Source organism: Lissotriton vulgaris, chromosome 9, assembly GCF_964263255.1.
Source record: "Lissotriton vulgaris chromosome 9, aLisVul1.2, whole genome shotgun sequence".
Lineage (NCBI taxonomy): Eukaryota > Metazoa > Chordata > Amphibia > Caudata > Salamandridae > Lissotriton > Lissotriton vulgaris.
In genome coordinates, this window is record NC_141697.1 from 454,600,878 (window position 1) to 454,625,080 (window position 24,203).

The following is a 24,203-nucleotide window of genomic DNA, read 5'->3' on the forward strand; positions in this document are numbered from 1 at the left end:
GTGTACCGTGTCTGGTTCTATGTAATTATTGGAGATCTGTGTTAATTGTTGCTTGTAAAAATTCTGAAATATTTTCGGTTATCCAATATGTGTCAGCCCAATCCTTGTTTTTGGACTCTTTCAAGTACCAACTACAATCATTTGGCTCTCTACTGGATAAGAAAGAACTATTCTTCGCTGGCGACTGAGTAAAGAAGTAGTTCCAACTATGTTTGAAATAAATTCGATTTTCATTCAGACTCCATGAAATGCAAATATAGAAAGCTATGGTTCCTAAATTATACCTCCAACCAGACAGACTGCAATTCTCAAAAAGAACTCCTCAAGTGACCACGACACAACACTGCGGTAGCACACCAAGCACAAGTTCTTCCTCCTGAAGTGAAGTTGAATAAAACAATACCATAAAAACTGTTCTATTACACAGTGATTAAATGTTAGACCGATCAATTCAAAGGCGACCAGACTTGCCCAAAATAGCTTGAATTAATCTCAACCCCTGCTAATGACAATGTGCTACAAACCATTTCATAATTTTGTGCTTAACGTGTCATTACTACCCGGCCAACCATAAACATTTGGTTAACTCAGTTTCAGAGTGTATGCTCTGAATAGTGTAAAAATTATCAGTTGGTCCCGCTTACTACTGAGGATGGTTGGCACATGGAGAAAGTTTCCACCTTGAATGATTTTTTAGGACCTAATTTCTACAGTTGAGCAAGACATCAGGATGCTATTGTCTACCCACAACATCCTGAAGCAAAATACTAGTCTGTACAGAGGCAAATTAGTTTCCGTGCTTCATTTGACCTGTGTCTACTTGCATACCACTCCCCATATTACAGAGAGGGCTCATGGTCCTCATCGGTGCCACCTTTTACTGAATGCACCTGGCACAGACCAGAAATGTGCACTCCAGGACAGCCACAAGCTAACACCTGTCCTTGGCGATATGCAATGGTTGAAGTTGGCGGTCCCCCTTTCACTTGAGGTGAAACCTGTCAACCTGGCTTTCATCTGAAATGGGGTGGGAGTAGCATTGATTCTCCAGTATTTGGTTGCAGTGGGTGATTACTGTTACAGTGATTACACCCACCTGCAAGAGAATGCCCAGAGGTTCCCCCTTCAAGCAGCAGACTGTGCACCACCTCTATATGGCTCACAGTCAATGCGTCTTCTGACAACATCTTTTCTTCTGGCCCATATCTGTGATGTTGCATGGGTGCAGAGGCAAAGTGTTCCTCATGTACATGGAGCCACAACCACATGCAAGTGAGGGAAACCCCCTTGAGCTCGCACTGGTGCTACATGTGCGTAATCACAATCTGTATCACCGAAGAGGCCAAACAAGCATCTCCAGTCCATGTTGTAATGCTGTAGTGACCAGGAGTGGATAAAGTAGACATGCACACCTTCTGCTCCCTCACAGTCATCAGGAAAGTTAACCACCATTGATTGGAGGTTGTCCTGCCATCTGATGGAAAATCCTGACTTGGCTAAGTAAAACCTATTTTGCAGAACGTTTTCTTCCCTAATGTGATAATATTTCCATTCTTTGATCAAATGGAGATATGTAATGAAATTGAAGTCTCCTATGTCGCAATACATCTCTAGTAAGAAATACTCATTCCATACAATGGGGGATTGATTGATTAATTAATTGTCGTCTTTGCTCAATTTGCAGTGGTACACCAAGAACAAACTTAATTGTTCAACAGGGCTAAAGACAGTCAAATGCAGACATGTCAAAGCAGTAATGCAGTTCTAAAGTTACAAACAGAGTACAGTGATGACCCAGACGAATCCATCTGCTTGTATAATAAAACATTATTCCTGTAATTATGTAGGTTGGGGGCTCCTCAGCAAGAGACGATGGTCGCTCAACCCTTAGATCCCATCAGTTTGTCTTTTGACACGCCTTTCAATACACTCTGATAAAAAATAAAGTGAATGTGTAAAATTCAGTTCGATGAACACTGAAAGTTAAGTTTAAGACACAAAACATTATACACCAATTAGGAATGAAGGGGGATGATGCATAATCTGAATATTGCAATGAACCAAATGATAGCAGACAAAACGTCTTTCAGTAGTATTACAATGAACAATATCTCAGATCTTTGCAAGTGTGCCTGCCTCCATGTGGTAATTAGGGCAGGTGCCATATCATCCCAAACTTTCTGACCCATGGAGTCCAACACTTTAGGTAAAATAGCTTGTCAGAATTGCAGTGGAACAGAGAGGAAGGTGAGTCCCTTGCACCTGGGTCAGAGACTTGAAGTAGATGCAGATATAGACAGTTTTGCCATAGCTGGGCTGTTGAGAAATCGTAGAGTGCCTCTTGCATGAGAAAGGAACTGTTGGACTTCGAACACTCCTTTAGGCAGAACCGAAACATTGCCATAGAGTAGTCTTGCTGTAATGCCGACAAACAGATAGTAAGCAAAACAAAAAAAAGCATACTCCACGTAAATTAAAAAAAGGAAGTAAAGGAGAAAATGCTCCTACATAAACGTGGTGACCATATGCTTGTGATAAAGGTTTTAAGTAACACCTGCTGAGGGCAACAAAGAAAGGCCTAACAGCACGTATCGAAACAAGCGCCAACAACATCAAGGAACTTTTCAACATCGTTAAGGAGTTCTCCATCCTGGCTGCCAGTGAAAACAACGTCACACCCTCACAGGAGCAGTACGACAAACTTGTCAGCTTCTTCCATGACTAGAACGACCATATACGAAAACTTTGAACCCTAACCTATACCCACGGACTTCATTGACTGATACATCATCACAGCAACTGGCACAAACCACAAATTGACCACCTGGAACCAGCTCTCCACCCTGGACACTTCAGCCATCGTAAAATCCATCCACTCATGAACTCCCACAGACCAATTCTCGCACCACATCTTCAACCTTGGAAGCCAAAGAATTGGCCAGGAAATCACCTCCCTGCCCAACATCTCAATCACCACCAGAACATTTCCGATGCCTGGAAACATGCCACAATTAGGCCACTACTCAAAAAACCCTCCACCAACCCCAGTGAACTCAAGAACTACAGGCCAATATCCTTGCTCCCATTTCCTGCCAAGGTACTGGAAATTACTATCAACAGGCAAACCACAATAAACCTGGAGCAGAACCAGCTACTCGACTCCTCCCAATCCGTCTTTCACAGCACTGAGACCACTCTGATCGCAGCCATCAATGACATTCAAAGACTCCTCGACTGAGGCTAATCGGTGGCCCTGATCCATCTGAACTTCTCGGCAGCCTTTGATGCGGTATCCCACCACACACTGATTGAAAGACTCCACCACATCGGCATCAAAGGGGATGCACTCAGATGATCACCTCCTTCCTCACCATAAGAACACAAAGGGTCTGCCGACCACCTTTTGCCTTCTAGCCCAAGGACCTAGTCTGCAGTGTCCCCAGGACCCATCCCTCAGCTCTTCAATGTATACATGACGCCACTGGCCAGCAACGTCCAGTCCCACTGTCTCAACATAAAATCCTATGCAGGCCACACCCAACTCATCTTCTCCATCACCAATGACCCTACCACCACCAGGACCAACTTACACAGATGCATGATAACTGTCACTGACTGGTTGAAAAACAACTGCATGAACCTGAACATGGAGAAATCCGAAGTACTGATCTTCGGTAACAACAGCAACCTCTGGGACGACTCCTGGTGTCCCTTAGACCTAACCTGCACCCATACCGGCAAATGACACCAGAAACCTTGAAATCATCATTAATAAGAAGCTCACCATGAAATCACAGATAAATGCCTTCTCATCCGCCTGCTTTCTCACTCTATGTATACCTACAGAAGATCTTCAAATGGCTTCCCCTGCACACGTGAGGCCTCATCACCAGCTGAGTGCACTATGGCAATGCTATCTACATAGGGATTGAACTTCCACCAACTCTGCTCTGCCTCCCTATCACTGGTCCACCCTCCCTGCATCCACTTACACAAAATTAGCGGATGCTCCTTCTCCTACATTGCAGCAAAGACCTGTAATGGCCTCCCCAAACCATCGGCTGCCTTCTGGAATTCCGAAGGGCCCTTAAGACCTGGCTGTTTCAATGAGCCTCCTGGGACTGGCAAGCCCTTGGATACCATATTGGGTGATTAGCACCGCTTTATAAATACTGATTGATTGATTTATATTGAACAGTATAGAAGCTCTCCAGCACACCGGAGGTCCAGAATTAGTTCTTTTACTTTCAATGAACAATTTAGTAACATAGTACTCGTATTAGCACAAAAAAGGTTCAATTGATTTTAAAGTTGTATACCTTGAAGGCTTGGGACAATTAACTGTCTAGTTAAAAATGAAAAAGCAAGGATGTCTGCCTGCACATACTTAGTCAACCTTATAGTATTCACAAACATACCCAAAAGTAACTCTGGAAAGTTGCACCAGGTGCAAGTTTCCTTGCTTATCTTGGGGTGCTCAAGTTACTTTTCCCCCCCAAGCTCCTATTCTCCATGTACAGTAATCCAGACAGGAGAATACCACAGATGGGGAAGAGAGTACCCTGTGCAAGTGCACATTCTTTTCTGTGGGGAAAGTATTATTCTAAAAAAGAACCCCTTTACCTACATGCTAAGAAAATCTTGGGGTGAATTATTCCCCTTCCCACCCAGAAAGGAATGGCGGCAGTATAATTCATCAATTTCCAGTGCTAGTTTGTGAATGTCCATGCACATACAGATGTGTAGGTTCTCACCTTGTGAATTCCTGGCAGTTATAAAAAAAAGGTATATTCAATCGCAATTGTACAACTTCAAGCACATTTTACCAAGATAATGAGGCCATAGTTTGAAAACACAATGATGCAAAAATACAATTAGGCTAAGGAATGTGGAAATAAATGAATAACTAAAAACAAAGTATTTACCTATCAACACTGGCATTGGAGTGCATGTTTTTGAAAGTGGTCCTGCATATGTAAATAGGCATAATGTCCTCACTCACAGAGCAAGACAGCCAATAGCCTATGGAAGATGGATGAAAAATTTGAATGACAATTGCCGATGACAGCTGACCCAATGCCTCTCGTTTTTCGTATTTTATTCATGATCTTCTTTTTCACATGATTCCGGCTTGAATGCTAAAGTTGTCTCTAGGCCAGATTCAAACACAGGGCATCCCACCCTGAAGCCCAATTTGAATCCTATGTCTTGAACTGAAATTCATAATCTCTTAAATGTGTAAATTCTGCACAATGCAAAATGAAGATCATAAACAAAACAAGCTCTGCAAGAGAACAAGTAAAATACAAAACCATATTTCTCAATATCCACTTTGGCTCAGGTAGATATCTGCTTAAGTAAATTGTCTCCTCCTTTCTTTGTCACATTGCTCAACAAGCTGATTAGGTGCCTGGCATTAAGTACCAGGAAACCCTAATGGGCAAATGAGAACATGCCTGCACATATGAAGCAGAGCTGCAGATCCCTACATTTGCAAATCTGCACAACTGAGGTCATTTAGCACAAGTGCATATGTAAATACATCTGTGTGCACTTAGTGCAGCCTGTGTTGACAAACATTAAAGTGACTGACAATCTGGGATTGCTGCACATTGGCAAATCACCTTGAAACTTCTTGTAAATGCCTGGTGATTGGCCAATGAATTGTCTGTGAATATTGACAATCACATTGTTTATATGTGTAGAAGTGCAACAGCATGGGCTTGCTGAAGGAGCATGTCGATGTTCCTGATCCTTCAATTCTGGCACATCACTAGTAACAGTGATGGCAGGAGGAGTCGGGGGTGAGGGTAACAGCGACTAAGCAGAGCAGCCTGGAACCACACAAGTAAAGTCTGCCTTGGTTTACTCCTGTATTTTTTTTGCTTCTCTTATTCTCCGTGCTTCACCATGTGTCTGTCTGTGTTTCCCTGAGTTTATTTTTCTTCAAATGATCCCACGATGCATCGCTCTCCCCTCGGTCTGTTTCGCTCATATATTTCCACTAGCCTTTCTCTCCTCTCCCCCTACCTGTGTCACTTCTCCTCACCCTCTCCGTTGTGGAGTCTCTAGTGAGGGTGAGAGTGAGTGAGCCATGGCATCAAGAGGAAGTGTGAAGAAGACAGAAACCCAGTGGGGTGCCATTGATATAATAGATTCAAGTTATCCAATCACACGTATGGTAAATAAGCGGTGGGTAGGGAAAAACCTTAGAAGAGAGGGTAAGCCTTCCAATAAATAAGAACAAATTAAATGAGATTGATATATTCAACCTATGGCAAGTGCAATATGTCTTTCACAAAGAAAGGTTAAAAGCTAGCTGTAGGCTAGACTTGAAAACACGCCCTAGTGACTTTACCAATGCATATTACTTTTTACAAGTTACCCACGTTTCCACATAATTTTGAGAAAGTGAAACAACAACTTATAAGCACTCTCGAAGGGTCATGTCCTAAAATTGTCTACACCACAATCCCATGCCTACATCCAACCCAGTCTAGAGAGTTCATTTACTATAATTTTTTAGTAGTGGTCTGGAGAGCAGGAGCAAACAAAGGGGATAGGTGCACAGACTACTAAGTTTTAAAATCCACAAAAGAGGAACCAGTCTGTGTACCTCGCTGAAGAGGAGTTTCCAAACCTTTCTTAAAGCCTGTGATGCGTGAGGACATGTAGAGAATTTTCCTATTATAAAAATGATATTTTTGAAGGAAACCCTGAATGGAAATACCTGGTGCTATAAAGAATTAAAAAATAAGTGTGATACATACAGAAAAACATTACCAAGAAAGTGTTAGGTGATGATGTGTCCAGTATTACATTTTTTCCCAAAAAATTGTATGTTCATTGACTTGCTATGAATCTTAACGAAACAGACTTACATGAGAGAACTCCTTACTCTCTAAATGCTATGCCACCCAATTTTTTTCAATTTGAATTTATCGATTTTGAAGGGAGTCTATCTATGGATTTCAGAGGCTCCAGATGAACATATTTATTACATTTCCTGTGTAGAAAGTTAAGTTCCTGGGATTAGTGCTTCGACCTTTAAAAGGAAGGAACTCGCTCACAGAGAGTTGATTGAGCTGATGTATAGCATTCGACACCTGGTCAGGTCGCTTTAAATAAAGGAGAATTATTGCAGCATTAGCACTGTATACACTAAAACCTTGCTATACTGTTCTTAGGTAGACCAAGACAAATAGACTTACCAAATGCGTGCTGGAATAGACAAAAGTCTTGATTGCCATAGTTCTCTGAGAAAAGGAATAAGTGAATAATCCAAAGGAGAACCCTGAGGTGGAGAAACCTGTTAAGAAGGTTTAAGTTGAGATTCAGAGTTTTGAATTTTCTAACAAGGCAGGCACCAAGAAACTGAAGTCACATTCTGGCATCCCATACATTCTGAGGATAAGAGGCTTGTTAGTCAAATATTCTTCATCCAAAACGTTTGTATCCGGTCAAGCATATAAATAGCATATTCTATGCAGCCTACCCAGAATGTCTCATAAGTTGGTAAAGGGGGAAATATTTGAGAGTCCGAGACCCAGCTTTTCAGGGCTTTACAGGCACTCAACTCAACTCTTTATTTATCCTAGGCTTTTCCAACACAGACATTTGTACCTAGTCCAAGCATGAATCACAATCCTATTCAGGGTAAGTCACAATCACACCCTAAATTAACCGTGCTCAACAGTCAGGCTTAACTTAATAGGCAATGTGTAAAGCATGTGTGCAACACTTAAAACAGTGAAAACGCAAAAATATACCACACCTGGTGATCAAATAGAGCTTCATTTAATGCACAACCCAAGACCAAAACAACAAAAATGACAAAAATCCAGTAAGTAGAACCGGAGTTATGAATTTTTAAAGATTAAACTGAAAAGTAGTGCCTAAAAGCATAAAACGCCAACCGCTGCTATCTGGTCGCACTTTACCGGCACAAATTTGAAAGTTCAAGTTAACGCGATGGAGCACTGGTCAGATACAGGAACCAACCTTGGCCCATTGCAAAGTACCTTGTTTGCATTATCGAGGAAGATGCGAGGAGCAGTGAAGGCAATGCCTCACCAATGATACTCAGGATGTGGGCACCGCAATGGCTATGAGCCGCGCAAAGTCAAAGTTGCGTCTGAAATAGAGACAATGTGCCACACAGTCTGTAAAGCAATGCACTTAATTATGGCAGCAGTGGCGTGTTGTCGTCGAGGGACATGCACCCGTTCCAAGCGGTGCAGCGATGTGTGGATTTTGGTACAAGCCGATCTCTATACCCACTTCCAAAGGGCTGGGTTGGCACCACTTGGGAGGACAAGACTCGCAGATGGCAGAATCGAGGTGCTGTTGCTGGGTGGTTGGAAGTCTTCGATGTCCATGAACCTTCAGAACAGGAGGCAAGCCAGCAAATCCTAGGAGTCACTCTGGGTTCAAGGGATGTGTGTCCAGTCCTTTTTACAACAGCAAGGATGGAAGGAGGCAGCAGTCATGTCAGTGCAGCAAGGCAGGAATCCAGCAAAGTAGCAGTTCAGCAGAGTAGGAGTGCTTCAGATGCACAGCAGTCCTTCTTGGCAGAGTTCTCATCCTTCCCATCCTGTCCAGTATGGGTCATCAGGAGGTGGCTAGCCCATGAAGTCACATCTAAGCTCCCTTTGTATGCGGCTGTCTAGAGGGGCACAGAGCTTAAGAGGTTATTGCCCACTTTCTAAAAGAATAAATTAAGAATGGTGGGTGACCCAATATACCCTTGCAAGCTCGGGCAGGAAATGCAAACTAGAAAATACCAGCAAGGGAATTTGTTTTGGTCAAACAATTTACAGAGGTCAGATTGAAGAAATTTCAAATATCAATTTATCTGACTTGACCTCATTGGGATCTGTGCATCATTTATCTCAAACAACCTTTTTGTGAGTATTTAAATGAACAATCAAATGAAAAATCAAATGAAAAAGCAGCAACATGGGTAATCTTTATATCAAAAGATTCTTTTATATATGTAAGAAAATTCATTCAAAGGGTACAATCATTTTGAAGATTAAATCAAAAATTCAAATGTCAAGGGGATAAATGAATTGTCCTAACAAAAATCTGAATAAAAAGTCCAATCAAACTAGATCAATGACAAATGACTCCTATAGTTCTTATAGTGAAAGCCAAATGCGTTGTTAATAACCAGCCAAGAGATGGACTTTACAGTCGACCTTTCGGTCTTATGTTTACTCCCAAGACCTTCTTCAGGACAACATATGTTTGTAAAGGTGACCCCTATAAAGACATGATGCAATACATTACCATCATATTTTGTTTATCCCGTCTTCACTGTTTAAAAGAACAAAAACGCATATTACCTGTGTGCAGACTATAGCTAAATGTTAGCTGAAAGACATCCCTTATGGACATCTGAAATATGCCATTTAGTCATGTATACTTATTTATCATTGCAAATCGTCATGTTCATTACTTTTTTGTCTAATCAATGGTTGAAGAAACACATCTATTTTAAATATCATATCTATACCGCTTAGTCTGAGATACTTTGTTTTGACATTGTAATTCATATATCTTAAAACTGATTCTTGCATCTGGTTAACATTTTTCCTGCCGGTTGTAAGTACTTTATTGTCAAAGGTCCCTTATAGAGTCCAACTTACTTATAGAGACTGTCAATGGCAAGAATAGCAGGAATTGGTGTAGAACAAGCTGTCAAGGTTTTCTGAAATGTAACAGCCAGCGTATTACAATTCAAACCTATCTCTAGAAAGGTGCAAGTTACTTCCTTTCTATCAGGTGTATAACTTACTTAAAGACAAAATCGATTGAAATCCCACTGCTCTAAGTTGAATTAGATTTTTGCCGACTCTGTTTCCTAAAATACAAAATTTAGCGCATCAGAATTGTGGCTCACAGTTTCAAAGTGAGATGACATTGATATTCCTTTCGGGAGATTTACCCGAGTCCTCTGGTATCGCGTCTTCCAGACGGCTTCCTTGGGCTTTAGTCAATTTCCTTCTCTTATGTATTTAAATCTGTAAGATTCAAAACAATTGTTAGACCTCAGTTACAGCAGTAATTAATACACGTGGTTACTAAGCTATGTGCATATCAAAACCGAGCGTGTGTAAGCTATTTTAAATTATAAAAATTACAAAAAATGCCGCATTTAAGGAGTGATTCATTTAGAATACAATGTAAAAGCGAGGTCAAATTTCCATAATTTACAAAGTGTGTTCTGCATATGAAAAATCTAGGTACCTAATTTGAAGCATGGGTAGTATAACTTAAATTATTTGCCTGTATTTGTCAGCTTCAAGCTATCGCGTGTTCTGAACGAAGGATTGTTTCTGTGTAGCAGCTTACCTACAAAGAGCACTTGAGTCAACGTTGGAGTGTCAGTCGGGTTCTGGATACAGGTACACCAAACCGGTAAACGACTGAACCGGCGTGCCACGCGGTATTTAAAGGCAGTGAAAAATCACTGTTGATTGGAGGCCATCTTAGAGTGGTGCTTATTGCCTTATCGAAATTATCGTTCAAAGGAGTCTTTAAAGAACCTCATTGATGTTTATTCTACGAGTCAGGCGAGGTCTTTGTTCTAATTTATGAATGAGAATAAAGGGCATCTTGTCCTAAAAGGCCATTTAAACAATTCTAACTAAATAAATGACTTACCAATCACACACTGATTGATCTCATATTTTTAATCTGTTTTGTAAACCAGGTACTTGGAGTGCCTTAAGAATAGTTTAAGTGATTTTTAACTCCATGTGGATGCTTCAAAAAAGCAAAAGGCAAAAGCTGCTTAAAGGCGGCCATGTTAGAATGGTTTGTTGTTTTAATCCCATTGAAAGAATTAGCATATTCTAAATGGAGTTATCCTTTTATCGGACATCGACATGGCCCTATTCATAGAATGTTGACAGTTGTATACAAAGTTTCATCAACCTAACTTATATCAATTACTGCAAGTTTCACCTATAGTACTGGTGTCAACTGTTAAGAAGCCGTCATACTGCCGCGTACCAGCGTGTTCACCGCATAGTGTTATTGTTAAATTATTAACCGAGGAAAACAATCAAAGTTAAGCAATTAAACAGGGGACATTCTTTCACGTCCAAATGCGCTCACAGTGATCACACTTAAAGTGCACATCTGCTCTCTGTTGGAATTTATTTGACAATGAAACAGATAAACCAGGAGTATATATTGAAGATGTATTAGTGTTTGGCACTCTGGGCCAAAGAGAAACCCGGAACGAATATTACGAGTGATAAACTATGAAACTACAATTCCGATCTTCAACTTATCAAATCATGTATTGGCTGAAGCTGAGATTTCAGTCCTGTCGGCTGGACTTTCTTTTGTTCCAACCAACAGGAACAATAGATTTCAGACCAAGCTGGAGTTAAAAAAATTCTTTAGGTTGATTAGGTTAAAAAATGTATTCTCAGGAAAATCTCCTACTGCTGAAAAAGACGTCACAGGTCTTCACCATCCATCTACATTCTTTCCACCAAACACCATGGTGGCCAAAGAAATATTGACCTTTGAAAGTGCAGTGATCATTGAAATTGAAAATGTATTCATGAAATCATCTTTTGTGAAAAACAATCTCACCAAGCATGAACAGGCGGCACTTAAGGATCTAGAATCACTAACTGACACTATAATCAAACCAGCCGATCAAGGTGGAGGAATAGTATTATGGGATCGCACAGCATACAAAGCTGAAATGCTAAAGCAACTTAAGATTGAGACTAATTTTAAAGAACTCACAACTAACCCCACCAATAGATTAGAGAAAGAAATTGCATCACTCAGCACTCAAGGTCTCGAAGGAGGCTGGCTAAGTGAAAAGGAAGCTGCATTTTTAATGAAAAAATCGCCTACTGTGCCAGCAAAATATATTCTTCCAAAAGTCCATAAAAATGCTGCGACTCACCCTGGTCGACCTATAGTTTCGGGTTGCAATTCAATTTTAAAACCTCTGGCCCAATACTTAGACTTCTTTATCAGCCCATTTGCTGTGGAGTCTAATACATACATCAGGGATATTACCACATTAATCAACAAACTTGAAAACCATGATTTTGACCCTAATCATGAACTTCTGGTATCAATCGACATTGAAAGTTTATATTCCAATATCCCCCAGAATGAATTGCTGACTATAATAGAGGAACTTCTAGAGGCACTGAGACCTCACATTGTGTTTAATATTGATTGCATCAGAATTTCCCTCTGGGAGAACTTGTTTCACTTCGAAAAAACCTTCTATCAGCAACTCAAAGGAGTTGCTATGGGTGCAATTTATGCCCCAGACATAGCAAACATCTATAATGCAGATTTTGAGCATAAATATATCTATCTATCACTCACTCAATCCTTTCTCAGCCAACATTTCATGTTGACTGAGACATAGATGACGTCCTTCTAATATGGAAAGGAAGTAAATAACTCCTTTGTGAATTCCATAGTTGGTTGAACAGCAAAAATCCCAATCTTAGATTCACCATAGAGGGTAATAACCGAGAGATGAACTTTCTTGACTTAACAATCAATGTAGAAGAAGATAACACCCTTTACACCACCCTTTTTACTAAGCCTATAGCAATAAATACATTGCTGAAATACAACAGCCATCATCCCAAGGCTCTAAGGGATGACTTGCCGTTTGAGTAGTTTCTTCGGTTACGAAGAAACTGTACCAAACGGCTTGACTACTACAAGGAAGCAAAAATACTTAAGGAGAAACTGCTAGTCAGAGGTTATCCAAACAAACTTTTGAAAAATTCGCTGAAGAGGGCCTGGTACAACAGGAATGCCCTTCTTGAAATCAGACAGAAATCAAACCAGAAACTCCTGGTATGTGTAACAACATTTGGTACTGTAACAAACCAACTCAAGAAGATCGTAAATAAACACTGGTCTTTACTTACAACAATACCTGGATTAACAGAAAAACCACTGTTCGCGTTTAAACGTGGTCCAAATCTAAGTGACCGATTGGTCCATGAACATGAACCACCAGCAACCAACATAGTGGATAACATGAAACAACTGGCACCAATAAAAGGTCATTTTAAATGTAATGGATGCATAGCATGTACCTCAACAAGTAATCTCAAAAGCTTTGAGCTCAACGGAAGAACTACCACAATTAAGTATTTCTCCAACTGCAAAACCACAAACGTGTTGTATTGCATTATGTGCCCATGTGGTCTCCCTTACATAGAGAAAACAACCTAAATGGTGAAGCAGAGAATTCGGTCTAAAGTTGACAATGCCCCACTCGTTGACCATTACATACAGCAGAAACATACAGAAAAAGAGATGAAATGGTAGGCACTAGGTGGTTAAAGCCACTATTAGACGGAAGAACGTCGATAAGATCCTGACACTGAAAGAAAATTGTTGGATCAATACAGTGGACAGTATTAAGAAGGGTCTGAACTCTGCAACAGAGTGGCATACACTAGCATGTATGGCATAAATAAACTTTAGGTTATCCACAGAGCTACTAACAACTACCCCCTTTTTTTAAACACGACCATAGCCAGAATGTTTAAGTATGGGGTTTAGTTCTGACTCTGTTTAGCAAACTGTAATTTCTCCGAAAAAGCACTGCATGCAGACCATGACTCCATGGTCTTGAAAACAATCTCTGGTTGATAAATAGTATAACAATAAATAGGTTGTTAAGAATTACATAGACTGTGAGCGCATTAGGACATTGACACTCCTGAGGCAGAGCCGGGAGAATCGCTCGTAATTGTTTTTAAAAGCCACTGTATTTGCTTGCATTTTAACTGTATTGCCACTTACTTCTGGGCACTTTCCATCCTTCAATCCTCCTAACAAACCCCCGCGCTGCGGATCTTAGCGCTGCCGCGGGTTGAGGAAGCCATCGGAGCCATTTCGCGCCAAGCCATTGGCCACGCCCACTCTTGTGAGGCCACGCCTACTCCGCCCCAGTCTCCATAAAGCCGCGCTGAATACAAGCCACGCATTAGGACATTGATACTCCTATGGCACAGCCGGGAGAATCGTTTGTAATTGTTTTTAAAAACCACTGTATTTGCTTGCATTTTAACTGTATTGCCACTTACTTCTGGGCACTTTCCATCCTTCAATCCTCCTAAAAAGCCCCCGCGCTGCGGATCTTAGCGCTGCCGCGGGTTGAGGAAGCCATCAGCGCCATTTCGTGCCAAGCCTTTGGCCACTTCCACTCTCGTGAGGCCACGCCCACTCCGCCCCAGTCTCCATAAAGCTGCACTGAATACAAGCCGTGCATTAGGACATTGACACTCCTAAGGCACAGCCGGGAGAATCGTTTGTAATTGTTTTTAAAAACCACTGTATTTGCTTGCATTTTAACTGTATTGCCACTTACTTCTGGGCACTTTCCATCCTTCAATCCTCCGAACAAACCCCCGCGCTGCGGATCTTAGCGCTGCCGCGGGTTGAGGAAGCCATCGGTGCCATTTCGCGCCAAGCCATTTTGCCACGCCCACTCTCGTGAGGCCACGCCCCCTACATCCTTCTTCAATGTGCCTTCACCGGACGCGCAGCGGGCGCGCCGTCTGCGCGCCGAATGCGCGCCAAAGGTAAGCCCGTCTGCGCCCATCCGCGGCCGGACGGGGCATGGGGCATGTCACCCTGCTCATGTTACTCAATTTTCCTCTACTGATCTGCTCGATCTGCATGCCCCCTGGCCTCTAGCCCTGACTGCCCATTCGCAGCTTGATCAACTGGGCTTGGGACACGCTCGAGAAGTTTTTCCCGAGCTTGATGCTTGCTCGGCCTCTCCCCCTCATCGGCCCACTTTTCACCCCCCTCCCCTCACACCACCCCCCAACCTCGAGCTTAAAGTGAGCTGCCTCAACACCCGCTCACTAGCAAAACATCAGACGGAAATTTATCACCTCCTAGTGGCCGACAGTCCCGATATACTGTTTATAACTGAAACCTGGTTGCATGACGGATCCTCTCCCGACATCTTGGCAGCCATTCCGCCTGGCTACTATATCATTCAAGCCAACAGGGCCTCTGGAAAACCTGGAGGGGGAGTGGCAGCCATCATCAAGCTTCCAACTAGATTTTCTGTCCTTACCGTACCCTCTATTCCTCAGGTTGACTGCTTAGCACTCCGACTGGAATCCTCAGTGTCACCCCTTATTTGTGTCTTAGTTTATCGCCCTCCTCAGTCCATGCCTGATTTTCCGACTATGTTCGGAGACCTATTGTCCCAGGTAATCATCAACAATTCTAAAATCCTAGTCCTCGTAGACTTTAACTGCTGGCCCCTGGACGAGAAGGAGAGTGCTTGCTCTGTGGCCTTCTCTGTAATTGTAATTGTAATTGTAATTGTAAAGGCTCTTCTTCTATAGCGCATGGCTACTCGGAAGCATCCCAGCGCTTGGGACTAATTAAGATTGCAGAAGATGCGGAAGCCTAACTCGTCTAGATCTTGGGGAACAGGACAGTTTTTAACTTCTTTCGAAATGCAAGTAAGTTAGGCTTTTGACGGAAAAGTGGAGGAAGAGCATTCCATAACTTAGCCGCATTTTGCGAAAAAAGACGGCCCCGTGTGCGGGCCCTATTAATCCTGGGAATTACTAAAAGGTTTTGCTGGTTCGAGCGAAGGTTCCTAGATGGTTTATATGGCCTAATCATGTCATAAAGGATGGGGGACCCCTCCCGTAGAGTGTTTTGTGACCCAGACAAAGGGTTTTGAAGTGAACCCGCTCCCTTATTGGAAGCCAATGCAAGGTGCTCAGCGCGGGTGCAGCTGATGTGCGGTGGCTGGTACCCGCAAGTAGCCTCGCTGCGAAACAGGGGCTCCTAGATAAAGCGCATTTCCATATTCCAGCCTAGATAGAATAAGGGACTGGACTATGGTTTTCTTAGCTGTTTCGGGTAGCTGAGGCAGGATTTTGCGAATGGTCTTCAGCAAACCAAAGCAAGTAGCCACTGTCTTTCTTGCCTATATTTTAAATGACAACTCTGTATCCAACCAAAAACCGAGGCTTTTAATCTCGGTCTTTGGAATGGGCCCAGGCCCCATGCAGGAAGGCCAATGTGTCAAGTTATTAAATGTGGCTTTTTTCCCTAGTAACATCAGCTCAGTTTTCCCCCCGTTCAACTTCAGGCAGCTGCAAAGATTGGTCGGAAGGGGCTCCACCTGATTTAGGGAGACAACTAGCTGAGTGTCATCAGCGTAGCTTACTACCTGGATTCTAAAGGGGGCCACTACCTCTGCCAGGGGCGCCATGTACACATTGAACAGTGTGGGGCTAAGGGAGGAGCCCTGTGGCACCACACACTGTAATGGTACTGGACGGGAGCAGCTGTTAAGTGGCCTGAATTACTGTCAACATATTAACACAGCCATGCACACGAAAGGCCACATACTGGAACAGGTCTGGACTTCCAACTTGGAGATCTCGGCCCCCCTTATACTGCCGTGTGCATGGTCTGACCACTCCCTTATCTCTTTTTCCCTTAAAGCCCCTATCTGCCCCAGTAGGCCTCTGGAGGCGAACTTCTCAGCCCGGAACTGGAATAAAGCTGATATAAGCCAATTCATCGAGTGGGCATCTCCCTTCCCCCTGAATCCGACTCAATAGACACTCAAGCCTCTGACTTAATCCGCTGGCTCGAATCGGCCAGTGATGTGGTTGCCCCCCTCAAACGGGTCAAACTTAGGCGCCCTCATGACGCTCAGAAATGGTTTACCGAGGACCTGAAAGCTTTAAAACTCAGACTTAGACACGCCGAGTGCCAATGGCGTACAAATTATGCCCCTAAAGCTAGGCTAGATTTCTTAGCCCTACTCAAAGGGTACAAGTCTTCCATTGTGCTAGCCAAAACCCTGTACTTTTCAAACAAAATTGTGGAGTCAGCTAACAAAGCTAAAGACATCTTCTCGATCGTGGAGGAGCTATCTCACCCCGACAGGGTCTCCGTCAAACCCCTCCCTTCACAGGGGCTCTGTGATTCTCTCAATCATTTCTTTGTTGAGAAGATTGAAAAAATCAAAAACAGCATCTCGGTGTTGCCCTTATCTGACTCTTCTGGGTCTCTCGCTGACCCCCACACTTACCCTCCTAACCCCCACTCTCTCACTCAGATTCCCCTCATCCTGGAGGCGGACTTCTCCGCTCTCCTAAGCAAAGTCACCTCAGGGTCTCCCACTGATTGCTTTCCGCCCAAGATCCTACGCAAGGCCTTCACTCCCTGCCCAGCCCCCCCCCTTGGCACTCCTGAACAATTCCCTCACTCTTGGCCTAGTCCCTAGTACTTTTAAGGCAGCCGAGGTAGTGCCTATCTTAAAGAAACTGCCAGCCGATCCCACAATCATGAGCAACTTCCGTCCCATCTCCCTCCTTCCCTACCTCAGCAAGGTGCTCGAGTCCCACGTTACTAACATCTTGAGCTAGTTTATTGAGCAGTCTAGTTTTCTTGACTCTCAACAGACCGGGTTTAGACCCGCCCACTCTACAGAGATGGTCATACTCTCTGCCATGGAAGAACTGCGCAGAGGGGCCGACTCTAACATCAGTCAGGCCCTAGTGCTCCTGGATCTGTTGGCCGCCTTTGACACGGTCGACCATTTCAAACTGGCCGACCGTGTCAGACAGGCTGGGATCAGGGGCACTGCCCTGGAATGGGTCCGCTTGTTTCTCACCAGCCGCCAACAAGCGGTCCGACTATCCCAGTTCTCCGCGGACAGGGTGGGGTTGACCTGCGGCATGCCGCAGGGCTCTTCTTTGTCCCCGCTCCTTTTTAACTTATACCTTACCCCCTGATCAGATCTCTCAGAGATAGGAATGTCACTGCGTTCAATTACGCGGATGACATCCATTTAGTCTTCAACATCAACCCCTCGGATCAGTCAGTCTCGGATTTTCAAACCACCCTTTGTCACATCAGCAACTGGATGGGGGCAAACCACCTGAAGCTCAACCCCGACAAGACCGAATGGGTTCTTGTCGGAGGGCCTTCCAATCCTTGGTATTCCAACTTCTGGCCCACTAGCCTTGGCTTCCCCCGTCGTCCAGTTGACTCTGCCAAAAGTCTGGGGGTTATCATAAGCAAAGATCTTTCGATGAAACTCCAGATAAATGCCACTGTCTCTTCCTGCTTTTTCCAACTGTGAAAAATCCGGAAAATCGCGTGCGTTCTCACCACCGAAGCTCCTACCCTGGCCCTCTTGGCGTTAGTCGTCTCTAGAATTGACTACGCCAACTCCTTGTACATAGGCATCCCTGATTATCAACTCAAACGTCTGCAGCTTGTCCAGAACCAGGCGGCACGCCTCATCTTCCATCAACCGAGGCACCACCACGTCCGCCCTTTGCTAAAATCTCTGCACTGGCTCCCTGTTTCTCAACGCTGCAAATTCAAGCTGGGATGCCTGGTCTTTAAATCTCTAGCCGGCCTAGGTCCTACTTTCATCACCTCCCTCATTCATGCCTATGTCCCCTCTCGTAATCTTCGCTCGGCTCATTCGGCTCTACTCAAAGTCCCTAGAGTCAAGCGTAAGAAATGGGGAGGCTTAAGATTCTCAATCCTCGCTCCATCTTTCTGGAATGCCCTCCCATTGGACATAAGGCGGGCTTCGCCCTATACCCACTTCAGATCCCTCCTTAAGACCTACCTGTTTCGCATTGCGTACAATTAAACTGTTTTCCTCTCCCCCGGTCCCTTCTACTTTCTTTTTTCCCTGTTATGGCTATGCACTCCATGCCCTGTCCAGGCAGCTGCCTACTGTCCTTTTACTCTAGCGCCAAGAAACTGTATAGTGTATGTTGCGCTTTATAAATGCCTATCACATCACATCACATCTTAAGTGACAGAATTTCTATCTGCCTTATTGCTTATGTAACTTGATGAAACTTAATCAAACAGTAGCTGTGCTTCTCTAGTGCCAACAAGTTCATTAATGATTAGCACATCTTCAATATATACTCCTGGTTTATCTGTTTCATTGTCAAGTAAATTCCAAGAGAGAGCAGATGTGCCCTTTAAGTGTGATCATATGTCATCAAATGTCAACAATTGTTTATAGTTTAACAAGAAGCTTTGGATGAGACCAATAGACTGTGAGCGCATTTGGACGCGACACCAGTACTATAGATGAAACTGACAGTAATTGATATAAGTTAGGTTGATGAAACTTTGTATGCTAACTGTCAACATTCTTTGAATAGGGCCATGTCTATGTCCGATACAAGGATAACTCCATTTAGAATATGCTAATTCTTTCAATGTGATTAAAACGACAAACCATTCTAACATGGCCGCCTTCACGCAGCTTTTGCCTTTTGATTTTTGAAGCATCCACACGGAGTTAAAAATCACTTAAACTATTCTTATGGCACTCTAAGTACCTGGTCTTCAAAATAGATAAAAAATATTACATCAATCAGTGTGCATTCGGTACGTCATTTATTTAGTAAGAATTGTGTAAGTGACCTTTTAGGACAAGATGCCCTTCATTCCCATTCATAAATTATAACAAAGACCTCGTCCGACTCGTAGAATAAACAACAATGAGGTTCTTTAAAGACTCCTTTGAACGATAATTTTGATGAGGCAATAAGCACCACTCTAAGATGGCCGCCAATCAAGAGTGATTTTTCACTGCCTTTAAATACAGCGTATTTAACAACACGGGGTGGTGATGGACAGAGTTTCTGAATTAAGCAGAATACTCTCACCCAGTCGAGATCAGGGCTAGATCCAACACTGTTTTTTAGCTCACTGCACCATCCCAGTTCAGAACCTGGCTACATGCAAATTAGTCTGTTCCTGTCCCAGTGCATGATGGGAACAGGGCAAACCAAACTACCAAGCCAATTCTTACACTGGGAAGGAAACAAGCTTCCGGGGACCGGTTTCTGGCATTTCAGCCGTCGTCGGGCCGGCTTGCTTGAATCCTGATGGTGCAATGAGCAAGGGACTCACATCTGAGTATACCCTTCCACGCTTAGGGTGGACAAAATATTTAACAAGGGGTGGTGATGGACAGAGATGGTCCCCGGAAGCTTGTCTCCTTTCCAGTGAAGAATTGGCTTGGTAGTCTGGTCTGCCCTGTTCCCATGATGCACTGGGCCAGGGACAGACTAATTTGCATATAGCCAGGTTCTGAGCTGGGATGGTGCAGTGAGCTAAAAAACGGTGATGGATCAAGCCCTGATCTTTGGACTGGGTAAGAGTGGTCTACTTAATTCAGACACTCTGTTCATCACCACCCCCTTTTCTGAATCGTTAAATACAGCGTGGCACGCCGGTTCAGTCGTTTACCGGTTTGGCGTACCTGTATCCAGAACCAGACTGACACTCCAAAGTTGACTCGAGTGCTCTTTGTAGGTAAGCTGCTACACAGAAACAATCCTTCGTTCAGAACACGCGATAGCGTGAAGCTGACAAATACAGGTAAATAGTTTGTTAGACTACCCATGCTGCAAATTAGGTACCTACATTTTTCATATGCAGCACAAACGTTTGAAAATTATGGAAATTTGACCTCTCTTTTACATTGAATTCTAAATGAATCACTCCCTAAATGCGGCATTTTTTGCAATTTTCATAATTGAATATAGCTTACAAACGCTAGGTTTTGATATGCACATAGCTTAGTAACCACGTGTATTAATTACTGCTTTAACGGAGGTCATTGCAAACAAAACAGGTGATGGACCGAATGTGGATCAATGTCACACATTCACCCCAGTCAAAAGATCTGGGCCCAAATCCATCGTTTTTTTGCACTCCACACCACCCCGGGTTAGACAATGGCGATATGCAAATCAGCTCTGACCCTGTGCCCCATGGGAACAGTCCAGTCCGAACTACAAAAGCCATGTCCTTCCCAGAACGGAATCAAGCATCCGAGAACCGGACCGGTTTCGAGGTAACACCTCATCAGCCCGGCTAGCTTGACTCCAGTGGTGTGGAGTGCCTGGGACCCACGTCTGAGCATCCCCAGCGCACTTATGGCGGTATTGCAAACAAAACAGGTGATGGACCGAATGTGGATCAATGTCACACATTCACCCCAGTCAAAAGATCTGGCCCAAATCCATTGTTTGTTTGCACTCCACACCACCCCGGGTTAGACAATGGCGATATGCAAATCAGCTCTGACCCTGTGCCCCATGGGTACAGCCCAGTCCGAACTACAAAAGCCATGCCCTTCCCAGAACGGAATCAAGCATCCGAGGACCGGACCGGTTTCGAGGTAACACCTCTCATCAGCCCGGCTAGCTTGACTCCAACGGAGGTCAAACAATTGTTTTGAACCTTACAGATTTAAATACATAAGAGAAGGAAATTGACTAAAACCTGAGAAAGCCGTCTGGAAGACGGGATACCAGATAACTCGGGTAAATCTCCCGAAAGGAATATCAATGTCATCTCACTTTGAAACTGTGAGCCACAATTCTGATGCGCTAAATTTTGTATTTTAGGAAACCAAGTCGGCAAAATCCTCATTCAACTTAGACCAGTGGGATTTCAATCGAGATAAATCTCTTTGTCTTTAAGTAAGTTATACACCTGATAGAAAGGAAGTAACTTGCACCTTTCTAGAGATAAATTTGAATTGTAATACGCTGGCTGTTACATTTCAGAAAACCGTGACAGCTTGTACTACACCAGTTACTGCTGTTCTTGCCATTGACAGTCTCTATAAGTAAGATGCACTCTATAAGGGATCTTTGACAATAAAGTACTTACAACCGGCAGGATAAATGTTAACCAGATGCAAGAATCAGTTTTAAGATCCATGAATTACAATGTCAAAACAAAGTATCTCAGACTAAGCGGTATAGATATGATATTTTAAATAGATGTGTTTCTTCAACCACTGATTAGACAAAACAGTTATGAACATGACGATTTGCAATAATAAATAAGTATACATGACTAAATGGCATATTTCAGATGTCCATAAGCGATGTCTTTCAGCTAACATTTAGCTATAGTCTGCACACAGGTTATATGTGTTTTCGTTTTTTTAAACAGTGAAGACGGGATAAATAAAATATGATTGTAATGTATTGCATTATGTCTTTATAGGGGGTCACCGTTACAAACATATGTTGTCCTGAATAAGGTCTTGCGAGTAAACAACATAAGACCGAAACGTCGACTATAAAGTCCATCTCTTGGCTGGTTATTAATGGCGCACATGGCTTTCACTATAAGAACTATAGGAGTCATTTGTCATTGATCTAGTTTGATTGGACTTTTTATTCAATGTTTGTTAGGACAACTCATTTATCCCTTTGACATTTGAATTTTTGATTTAATCTTCAAAATCATTTGTACCCTTTCAATGAATTTTCTAACATATATAAAATAATCTTTTGATATAAAGATTACCCGTGATGCTGCTTTTTCATTTGATTTTTCATTTGATTGTTCATTTAAATACTCACTAAAAGGTTGTTTGAGATAAATGATGCACAGATCCCAATGTGGTTAAGTCATATAAATTGATATTTGACATTTCTTCAATCTGACCTCTGTAAATTGTTTGACCAAAACAAATTCCCTTGCTGGTATTTCCTAGTTTACACTTTCTAAAAGAGGCATTTTCAGAATTGCAATTTAAAATCTGACTTTACCTGGGATGTACCATTGGGGTTTATTTTATTGGTAAGTTTAAACATCTTTTTCCCCTAGAACAGGATGTGATCAGGGTCGGACTGGCCTATAGAGGAATAAGGCAGTGCCCAGTATACTTGTCCAGCAGGTCAGGGTGTGGGCCAGTTTTTAGCAGTTTCTGTACCTGTATTATGGTCTGTTTCACCACTTTTTACTCATTATTTCTTTGATATTAAAACAAACACCACGTCCAGCAAACTCTAATGCATGCAGTCTTCCATAAAACATGTCTTTGCAAGTTCATAATTGTCTCAGTTTGCAAACATTGGCCACCTTTTTAGCCATATAATTCACTAATGGGGATCACTTTTATGTTGGTGCTCGAATGTAACTTCTGTCCCAGTTCGACCCTGTAAGTGATGCGCTTGAAAATGTTGTTTTGACTGTCATGCTTTGATTCTGTGGTAGTCTGCAAGACTAAAAACTCTGCTAGAACAAATGAGAATTCAAAAGACAGATAGGCTAAAGCCAACTCTTGAGACATTAGGCATTGCAAAAAATGTTAACGTTTTCATGAAACATTCAGGGACTTCATGGAAAAAGGTAAAGAACTCTGTGACCTACTTGCCTTTTGATGTTTTGCTTCTCCAGCATTTGCAGGCATTTTGGAAAGCTCCCAAATTCACTGCTTGTTTCCCATCATTGTCCCTTTCAGACACTCACTCCATGTGGGCATCCGTCAGCACATCTAACAAATCCATAGAGCCGAACTATACGAGCATCGAGGAACTGTTCTGTGTGGCACAGATAACACCGAAGGAAAAGGAGGCCGCTGCTGTGAAGAAGCCGCCCAAAGAGGTACACGGTTAACTCCAATCCTCCCTTGCATCAACTATACTTTTTGAAAACCGACATTAGATTGTTTGTTTTTTTTCGTCAACAGATAACCTTTTTGGACTCCAAAAGAAGTCTCAACCTGAATATTTTTCTCAAGCAATTTAAGTGGTAAGATGTGACCTTTTCGAACTGCCTTTTTAGATGCATTTAGCTTGTATCTTCTTAAACTAATGCATAAATGTGATTATAGCTTACGAAATAAGTTATATTACTAAAGAAAAACCAGGACTTCATTTGCCATGAAGTGGAAGTGATAATTATTATAATGTTACTTTACACAAGCCAGTAAAATGCGAGTTGCAACACTACTCCAAAGCATCACCCCAAGTTGCTGTAATTATGGTGTGGTGCTGGATAAAAATATATATATATATATATTTTTTTTAAAAATGAGGCAGGTCAAACCAAAAAGCCTTTCAGCAGAAGCTCTTTACACCAAAAATAAGAGTGTTTAAAAAACGTTTATTTAATGACCAAATTCAACTGTTCTTTCCCTTAATTTTTTTGCGTTTTGTGGAAATGCCAGTGCTGAAAAGATCAGCGACCTCTCTCCTCCACATGCCCAACTTTCTAGATGTAAGAAAGGATGCCCTCCAGGCTACACCTAAGAGTAAAGTGACTGCCTACTTCTGCCTAGCATTATATAAATCCATGGGTGACTTTGGGCGATGATGACTTGCGCAAGCAGTATG

At 42.7% G+C, this 24,203-nt stretch overlaps 1 protein-coding gene across 1 annotated transcript in view; it reads left to right on the forward strand.

The window, feature by feature from the left end:
- The window catches only part of LOC147690262 (inverted formin-2-like), a 342,433-nt gene that overhangs the window by 218,014 nt on the left and 100,216 nt on the right, over positions 1 to 24,203 (forward strand). Inside the window, exons 12-14 of the mRNA XM_086939469.1 lie at positions 11,448 to 12,299; positions 23,330 to 23,472; positions 23,558 to 23,619. Of these exons, the coding sequence (XP_086795595.1) occupies positions 11,448 to 12,299; positions 23,330 to 23,472; positions 23,558 to 23,619 (1,057 nt within the window). The remainder of the gene's footprint in view (positions 1 to 11,447; positions 12,300 to 23,329; positions 23,473 to 23,557; positions 23,620 to 24,203) is intronic.